The 9768-nt window shown below is 47.3% G+C and overlaps 1 protein-coding gene across 1 annotated transcript; it reads right to left on the bottom strand.

Annotated features, from left to right (window-relative positions):
• Positions 1-2535: 2535 nt before the first annotated feature.
• LOC148505419 (sperm acrosome membrane-associated protein 6-like) lies at positions 2536-5036 on the bottom strand. Its single transcript, XM_088448233.1, has 3 exons — positions 4967-5036; positions 3518-3894; positions 2536-2769 (listed from the first exon to the last, which is right to left on the bottom strand). Exons 1-3 carry the CDS (start codon positions 5034-5036, stop codon positions 2536-2538), a joined length of 681 nt encoding a protein of 226 aa, XP_088304359.1.
• Positions 5037-9768: the final 4732 nt, after the last annotated feature.

The raw sequence follows: 9768 nt of genomic DNA on the forward strand, positions 1-9768 counted from the left end.
GCTGCGGCTGGGCATGTGCGGCAGGCCTCCCGCGGTCATTTTAGTATAGGGAAGCCTGGAGCCAGGACTCTGATGCCCGATCAGAGCTCACCTCGGGTAGCTGCGGCCGGGTAGGTAGTGTGGGGCGGCTTGGCATAGGGGGACATGATGGGATCGGCCCAGCGCCGGTGGCCCGATCTTCTCTCAAGCTGCGCAGGGAGCAGGAGCATCCGCTGCCTGCCTGCTGGAGCCTGGCGGCCCGGGAATATTAAAATTGTATCGGCCTGGGGGGCAGATGGCACCCTGCCCCCCAGCCCAGCCCGCCACTGGCGCCCACACACCTATGGAAGAATAACCAGGCTGCTTCCACGCACCTAAGCCCTTTTTGAGTACTTTGTACTGCTAGTATTTAAGCATTCCAATAACACTTATCCTTTTCAGCGATTTCGTCCACCACTACTCAGTTCACAGCAATCACAAATATGCCACAACTGTGTGGTTCAATCACAATGCCCAATAACCCTAACTGATCACTGGATGCTGCAATCACACTGAGAGCCGATACCTAACACAAAACAACTACACCTGCTGTATGTATAGACTTCGGAATCTACTACCGAGCCACTAGGCCGACACCAGGCGCCTAGCCCCTAAAGGTCCTACACAGAAAGGGTAGTGGACAAGTGGAATAGCCTCCCATCAGAGGTGGTAGAGGCTAAGACAGTAGAGCAACTTAAACATGCATGGGATAAACATAAGGATATCCTTCAGAAGTAGGGATCAATAAGCGTTGAGGTAACAATGTTTAAAAATGGGGCAGACTAGATGGGCCAAGTGGTTCTTATCTGTCGTCAAAATCTATGTTTCTATGCTACTTATGGAGAAGAGAAACTTTTCTCTTCTCCAAACTGTTCTCCAAAAGCTGACACCATTTTTACATGGTGTTAAGGTTAGATATGCAGGTACATAAATTTATATATATATATATATATATATATATATATAATATATATATATATAAATTCCCTGCTCAAAATAGGTCAAGTGGTGACCAAAATTTGATCACATTCTGTGGCACGTGGTAATCCTAATGTTCATGGTGCATGCCCCTTTGTGATCACGGCCTTAGCAAGGAGACTGAAAGGACAAGAAATGGGGGGTGGGTGGGGTGCTTGGGGGCATGCCTGGTACTTACAGACATGCAGGGTTGCCCCAAACCTCTCCTGTCTCTGAATAGATGCCGTGCGCATCTATCCACCAGCGGTGATTGCTACACCACTAATGCGCAGTGCGCATTATCCTTTTGAAATCGGGCAGGATGCTATATATATATATATATATATTTAATATTATATATGTGACACTCAATACTACACCAGCGTTCTGGGTGCCCAAACACTTCAGGCAGACTGCACTCACGCTGAAATTTCAATAATGGGTCCACAAGAACCTCAAGTTCAAAGTTTCAGTTTATGAAACAAACTGTTGTCAGGAACAATTATAACCACATTAAGCTTACCTTTATAGATGCTCCACATAAATATGGATACCTAGCATCTACCATGATCCAGGCATGGCCCAGGTGTACAGCAGCTGTCGGGTGGGTACTCCTCCCCCAGGATGGCAGCAGATCGGAGCAGGGATATTAGGCTCACTCGAAAAGCCCTGGGCACAGACTTGCTGACTGAGGAGGAGTAGGCCTGTATTTGTACTTAATTCAACAATATTAATAATGTAGGGGGTACAGCGCTCACTGTAAATGGTGGCTGCAGATCTAGATGGGGAGGTCCCATGTGCTCCCTTTGGTAAAAACAATAATAAAAAACCTGATGACCTGCGCCTGTCAATTTAGTTGTAAATGCTGCAATTAATATGTGCCCCTTAATATTCAATTCCAAGGTACTGTGTGAATATTTGACCAATAAATATATGCTATTAAAGATAATGTAACAAAATAAACAATAACAGAAAACGGTATAAAGAAAATCCCTTTTATTAGACCACAGTGCTTCAAGGATGATGTGGAGAAGCCTGGAAAGGGGTACCATACGGATATACCAGGCTTAGTGGTGGGTGTCCCTCACCCCCAGTAAATGTGGGTTATATAGTCCTGGTGAGGCCCCACCTGTGATAAATCTTCAATCTTCTTCTTGCTCCCTTGTTGATTCCTTCTTCAGGCTGCAGTCGATGGTGCTGACTATACAGCCACTTACTTAACTTCCGCAGTGCTCTCCAGGGTAAATGCTGCCTCCAGTGCAGAATGAGGGAGCGTGTCTCTTGCAGGCTCGACTCTGCCAATTGCAGAGGAGACTAGATGGGCAGCACATGCTATATGAACCACTAGTAGAGAATGTGGCACCTCGCCAGGTGGTCGCAGTGTCTTCCGGGATTTATGGAATTTCTGGTAGTGCAGTCTAGCGAGATAACGCGGCCTGGACTGAGTCAGGTCCCGGGGATTTTGAAGTGAGAGTCTACGCCAGGATGTTAAAAGCAAAGTCTTTGTGGGATAAACCTTGTAATAACAGGTGTTGATGACTGAACTTCTACGCGTGTCGGTCAAACAAAGCCTTTGCCAGGTTCTTTTTCAACATTAGTTGCATAGCGAAATAAAAATATTACCATTACAGTCAGCAAAAAGGAGATCAGTGCGATCACTGCAGTGATGGCGATGCAGGTTGGGATACTCGTTGATATTTTATTTTTAATCAGATCTTCTATACTGACATGTTCCCGTGTCGGCTGCTCTGGCTCAGCACTGATGTCTGAGTGCAGGACGTCATCGAAGATATTCTCTGTCACGGCCAGGGTATTTCAGCATGGCTGTCCGGTGGCTGAGCTGGTGTCTGGCGGGGTGCTTTGGCTGCGCGCGTTGTTGTGCGGGGCTGTTGTCACTCTGCGCTGGTAAGGCCTGGTGGCGTCTCCATTCCGTTTGGCATGGGCGCCGCCATCTTGCCTTCTGGCCATGTGATGCGGCTGGCCAATCCTGGTGAGTCACATGTTCCCTCTGGCCAGTAACAGCACGGCATGGGGTATTTAGGAAGGGTCAGTGCCTTCCTTCTTTGCCAGTGCAACGTGTATCTCAGCCTAGCTGAGAGAGAGTTCTCTGTGCTTATCCTGTTTCTGTGAATCCGCTGTCTGCCAGTCAGCTCCTAGCTCCCACTGGACTACCCCGCTTCCTCCATCACCCTTGCCCATACCTGTGCCTGCTGACATCCTGCGCTTCTGTTCACTACCTGCATACCTGGCTTGATTATTTTCAGTTCACTACCTGCATACCTGGCTTGATTATTTTCAGTTTCACTACCTGCACACCTGGACAGCTCTAATTGTTTCTACTTGGACATTAACCCTTTTACTCCCACCACAGACTCTTGAGCACATTTATATATTCCTGGACTTTTATTTACTGCCACATTATATGTCTACTCAAGCACTTCCTAGTTTTATCTATCAAGCACTATCCTAGTTTTATTTTCAAATCTGCTTCTGTGATTGCTCCTGCTACCACCCCGGGTCCACAAACAACCCCGAACATAACATTCTCTAGCTCTGCATTTTCCGTTCCTGCTCTCCGGGTCACTTTCAGGTAATAAAAGGACTCCGCTATTACATCGTTATCCTCATCCTTTATTTCACAAGCATATGTCCCCTGGTGGAATGATCGCGTAGGCTCAATTAGAATGTGCAGGTCTGGTCCTCTATAAATACTGGTGAAGTAGCTCATATCAGTCACCCTGATGTTTCCAGCAAACTTCCATGTTACGGTTATGTACTCAGGAATGGGAAAGGGCACGCTGCAATAAATGTTTGCCTTTGTCAGCTCTAATACGTCGATGTCTTCAAGTGGACCCTCCACAGGTATCTGAAGCCTGGAATCAGCCTCACCCTTCCAGGCGTATCCTCTCTTTCTATCCCCTGCCACCGTCAGACAGAACCAGATGGGAAACTCCACGACAAAACCGAAGCCTTCCTTTTATGTCATTTCATCCACAGGTCGTGGATGCCCCCAATGCACATTTGGCCAAGGCTACTACTATTCCTCTGCCAACTGTAGCCTCTCGAAATGATGTAACTGATAGGAAACTTGATGGGTTACTCAAATCTATTTTTACCACCACGTCTCTCACTTTGACCAGCAGTCTCCGCAGCCTGGGTCAACAAGGCCATGGAACACTGGTGGACTCCTTAGATGACTGACTTCATCGTGGTATGTCATGTTTCGGAGCTGTTACCTTTGGTGGAGAACCTTAAATTGGTACCTGAAGTGAAGTGGCTATTGATTCAGGGGTTTTATCTTCTAGGACCTTAGCTTCTGCCATCGCAGCCTGTTGTGCTTTGTGGTTACACACTTGACAGGTGCATGCAGACTCTAAAAAGGAACTGAAGTCTATTCTGTTCAATGGTGACGTCTTTTTTGGCCCTGGACTGGAGAAGATCATTGCGGCAGCATCCAATACCGCTTTTTGCCTTCCTCTACGCCAAAACCAAAGCCTTCCTTCTGGTCATTTCATCCGCAGGGAACACCAAGGTTTGTGTTGTTGTCATCCCCCCCTCAAGGGAGCATGCAGTCTCTTTCCACCCAGGTCCTTCCCGAGGATCAAGATCTAGAGGTAGTCAAGCGGGACCAGAGCATCGTACTGTGCCCAAGCCGACCAACACATCTCCTTCCACACCATAAAGAGGATTCGACGGTGGGTGCTTGTCTGCTCAGGTATATTTCTGGTGGTCGACGTGTGGCTCACTGTACTCGGTCTTGTTGGGGTGCCTCTAAAGCACAACTTTGCAGAGCTTTCACTTGATCTTCTACCCGTACTTTTATTAAATTCTACCGCTTTAATACCTTTTGCTTCTCGTGATCCTTCTTTCGGTCATCGGGTGCTATCTTCTGCACAGGAGCACTCCCTCCCTCAGGGACAGCTACGGGGCATCCCCATTGTCTCCAGTGTCCCCCATAGGAAGGCAGAGAAAACAGGATTTTGGTTCTTACCTGTTAAATCACTTTCTCTGTTTCCATGGGGAACACCATCCCTGGCGCTCCCGGCTTGTTCTTGGAGCATGTTGGCTTTATGACCATCCTTAATGTGAATGTGTGGTTGCTATTGCCTTCCTTTTTCTCCTCTCTTTTCTCCTCCCTCTGTACTTCCGGCTGTTAGTAAAACTGGCTGGCAGGGGGTGGGGTATAGAGGGGGAGGAGCCTATGCAGGAATATCTTTAACATTTTAGTGCCCATACTCTCTCTGCACCTGCTATACCCATTGTCTCCAGTGTCCCCCATGGAAACAGAAAAGGATTTAACAGGTAAGAACAAAAATCCTATTTTTAACAACTTCAATCAGGAACAGGATAATTTCATCAGTATTCTCAATATTAAAATTCTGTCTTGTGTCTCTGTATAGGTCCTTAAAAAACTGCAAAATGGAAAATCACAATATTGCTTTGTGTGCAAGCATGTGTACCTCACACCATACTTGCCTACTTAAAATAAAAAATAAAAAAGCATTTCATTTAGATTGTGAAAGCAACATATGAACGCGGCGCAAAAGTGGATGTGGCTTGCTACATCTGAGAGGTGTGTCATAAAATTGACTAACATCGAAATGTAAATGAGCCCCAAAGCAGTTAGTAGGTTCTACTACTAAATGAAAACACATTATCCAATTTGAATATATATATCTGCAGTGGCGTGACAAGGGGGGTGCGGCCTGCACCGGGTGTCACCCTTCACGGGGGTGACACCAAAGAGAGCAGCACACACACCCGCGGGCTGCACCCCATCCACAGCCCCTTCCCTGGCACCTCTGCCAACCCCAAACAGGCTGGCCCTGCATGCCGCCGGGGGTCATTTCATGCTTTCTCTCACCGCGGCCGGCGTCCAGCGCCACACACACACAGAGCACAGAGAATCTCTCTGTGCCTGTGTGTGGCTCTGGACGCCGGCCACAGTGATGTCATCACGCATGTGGCATGCCGGATGGAGAAGGAGGTGTGCGCCCAGACATCATGAAGAGAGGTAAGTAGTATTACACAGGGGAGGAGGAGGCACAGCATTAAGGGGCATTACTGGAGGCATTCTGGGGCCACTGCATAGGGGCACTACTGGGGGTACTGTATGGGGGCACAGTATAAGGGTACTACTGTCTGGAGGCACTGCATAAGGGGAGCTCGTGGGGGTATTGTATAAGGGGCACTACTGGGGGCATTGCATAAAAGCACTACTGGAGGTACTGTATAAGGGCACTACAGGGGGCACTGCATAAGGGGAGCTCCTGGGGGTATTGTAAAAAGGGGCACTGCATAAGAGCCCTACTGGGGGTACAGTATAAGGGCACTACTGTCTGGAAGCACTACTGGGGACACTGCAAGAGGAGCTCCTGGGGGCACTGCATAAGGGGCACAGCGTAAGGGGCTTTAGTACAGGAGGCAGTGCATAAAGAGCTATAATACAGGGGGCATTGCATAAAGGGGCACTACTAAAGGGGGAACTGCATAATGGGCACTACTACAGGTGGCACTGAATATGGGGCACTACTACTGTGGGCATTGTATAAGGGGCACTACTGTGGGCATTGTGTATAAGGGTCAATAATGTGGTCATTGTGTAAAATGGGCACTACTGTGTTTCAGAACATAAATAAGGGACACTACTTTATGGTGTAATGTGATTCAGGGGCACTATGGCCCTGATTCAGACCCACTCGCAGGTCTGAAGGGCGTTTTTTTTTTGTCCGGCCTTCTGGCCACTCACTAAGCTGTGGGTGACAACCCACAGCTTTTGCGAGCAGCCAGGTGATGGTCGCGACCATTGGGCTTGCGACGAGACCCTTGTGGTAGGGTCTCGCCTGCCGCAAGCCCCAGTGAGCTTCCTGCTCTAATAGAGCAGGAAGCTCACTACTGACATCACGAGTGATGTCAATAAGGCCGTCCCCAAACGGCAGGCGTTCCTTCGGGAACGCCTCCGTTTGGCAAGCCACTCCCCACCGACCCACCTACAAAACAGAGTGAGCTGTCGATCAACATCGACAGCCGCCCCGTTTGTAGCGAGCCCCGCACTGCCTGGCCATCGACCCGCTTGCGAGCGAGTCTGAATCAGGCCCTATGTGCGGTGTAATGTGGATAAGATTGTGCTACTGTGTGGCATAATTTGAATTTGGGATAGTATTGTATGACCATGCCCCTTTCTTTCGAGATCACGCCCCTTTTTTGCGCCACAGTTTAAAAAATCCACAGATGGAGCTAATTATTTCACTTATTATTCTGTAAGAACATCTGGAAAGCATGCACTGTTAGTGCTTCCTGTGCAATGAGTTTATGAAACACTGTCCTAGGGCAATGAGACCTGCAAAACACAAATTGGGCTGCCCCCTCCCAAGGTAAAAACAGTCCCGAACCAGTCAGAAGCTTGTCCCCTGCTCAGAGCAAAGTCTCTGATTTGATCATGAGTAACAAATGGGAAAAAATGGTCATGGAGTATTTTCAATAAATGTTATGGTGTGTTTTTATTTAAAAATACTTTTTAGGGCAGAGTTGTCCAAACTTTGCCATCACATTCCTGGTTTTAAGGATATATATGCTTGAGTCCAGATGGTTAAATCAAATTGACTGAGGAACTAATTAAGTGATCTGTGCTGAAGCATGGATATTCTTAAAACCTGGACTGTAATGGCAGCACTTGGGAATCTCTGCTTTAGGGGGACAGTCAGTAACTTAAAGGGGCACATCCACTAGACGATGTACTCCCTGTCCAATCTCTAAATGATTTTCCCTTGATTTTTTCCCTTGAAATTTTATCTTTCAGTCTGAACGATTTGCAAACGATCTTTAATAGATCAAGTGACACTGACCTGCATGTTCGGTCGACTGACGAGACGATCAAACGACCAGCGGGAGCGCGCATCGTTGATCGTTAACGACCAAACACTGCACGATTTATAAATGATTTTTAAACGATTGAACGATAACGACGTCGTTATCGTTCAATCGCCTGCTAAAATCATGTAGTGGATTCCCCCCTTTAGTGCCAGCATGCCCTGGTGGCTATTAAATGTGGGCATGAGAGGACTTGCTGAAGCCTTTATTTCACCAGCAAAAAGAAGACCTCAATCTGAGCAGCTGATGTATAAAGCACAACAGAGTGAAGTAGCCCATAACAACCAATCCGCTTTGAGGTAGAATATATCATGTACAATTTATAAAATGATAGGTGCAAATTGGTTGCTTTAGGCAACTTCTCCACTTTGTTTTCCTATGATTATTACCTCACACCTACTGCCTAGGGGTGTGGGAAGCGCTCAACTGGTCTCAATACAGGGCTGTCTCTTTCATCCATGGGGGACACTGGAATGTGTTGCATATAGGTGGAGCTGAAGGAGAATGGGCACCAAAAGGTTACGTTTTTGGACAGCCCGGGCTCCTCCTTCCATATACCTCACCCCCTGCCTGCAGCCTTCAGTTTAATTTTGGTGCCCAAAGGAGCAGGGCACTTTTTTTCAGCTGCAGCTGGTTATTTTTTATTATTTATTTAATTTGGTTTTTATGCTTACATTGGGATGGCTGGTGGTGACCCTGCAGACCCACCACCCTGCTCTGGCGGCTGGTGCACTGTGGGGAGCCAGGACATAGCAGCAATCCCCCTCTGGCTGGGGAGGCTGCCGGAGGGTATGGCTCAGAGACATCCCGGTCCTCTGCTCTGCCACTAGGACCACCAGGGACATACTTTGCAACGGGATGCCATTAGAATGGCGGCAAGTCCCCAGGGGTCAGCCATGGTAGAGAAGCCTTGGCCCATTTCTCTCCTCGCCCAACCTTTTAGCATACACTCATCCATAGGGCTGCTCACAAAAGGTCCCTGCAGTCTCTCCATTTAAGTCATTGGCAACCATTTTAAATAACTGGCTATTTCAAATATGACCAGCCTGGCTGGCCAGTCTATGCCCCATGTAAATTGTCTGACTGTTACTTATATTCTACTATATTTAGTGTGGCCACAGGTTCAATTCTATGCCGGACAGGACTTATAGTTACTGTATTTCTGTTATAGTCCCATGCCAGGTCTATTTCAGGAAAGTGCAAATCCTTTCAGGTATTATACCTCGCAAACTGGTGCCATGGTATAGTGTCTCTGTCCTTAACTCACCTTTATAGGTGTCAGCTGTATAGGACATCAGAGCCGTAACTACTTTTTGGTGCCCTGTGCCAGAAAGAGCATTGGCACCCCACCCCATCATTTTTCAAATAGGGACATAAGATACGCACCCGAAAAAGGGCCATGACCTCATGGGGAAGAGATAGGGGAGGCCAGGAGCTGCTGGGGGTAAAAGAGGAGGTACAAGTGAGAATGTTAATAAACAGAAAATTGACAGGCCCGAACAGTGCCCCCTGCCCTGTGCCATGGCACAGGTCGCACTACCCTAGTTATGGCCCTGTAGGACACTGCCTAGTTTTTCTTTGCAGGCTAAATGTGGTGACACTTTCATGTTTACACTGTTTTATTTTTTACATACCTCAATGTATACATTTATAATGAATTACATAGCATAGTATAAACTGTTTTCCTATTGTATATATTTATACTACATATCTTCAGCTAAAGCGCCTGTTCTATAGTTACACACAGAACATGCAGCTTATCTCTGAAACATTAAAGCAACATTTATGATAGTGTGAGCTTTACAGTTCAATGCAGTCTCCCTCTAAGGGCACTTTACGTGCTATTTGCTGAACAAACCTCCCGGGCTCCTATCAGGTCTGCTCAGTGGTGTTTCCTCAGTGTAGGGGGTATTAATGCTTAAC

This window comes from Taudactylus pleione, unplaced genomic scaffold (assembly GCF_031769625.1).
Source record: "Taudactylus pleione unplaced genomic scaffold, aTauple2 ptg000454l, whole genome shotgun sequence".
In the NCBI taxonomy this organism is placed as follows: Eukaryota; Metazoa; Chordata; class Amphibia; order Anura; family Myobatrachidae; genus Taudactylus; species Taudactylus pleione.

Coding starts and splice junctions, on each gene's coding strand:
- LOC148505419 (XM_088448233.1), bottom strand. CDS start 5,036: ATGCTCCAAGAACAAGCCGGGAGCGCCAGGGATGGTGTTCCCCATGGA. Junction 3,895..4,966: donor CAGAGAAAGTGATTTAACAG/GTAAGAACCAAA, acceptor TGACGGTGGCAG/GGGATAGAAAGAGAGGATAC. Junction 2,770..3,517: donor AAAATGCAGAGCTAGAGAAT/GTTATGTTCGGG, acceptor GCCGTGACAGAG/AATATCTTCGATGACGTCCT.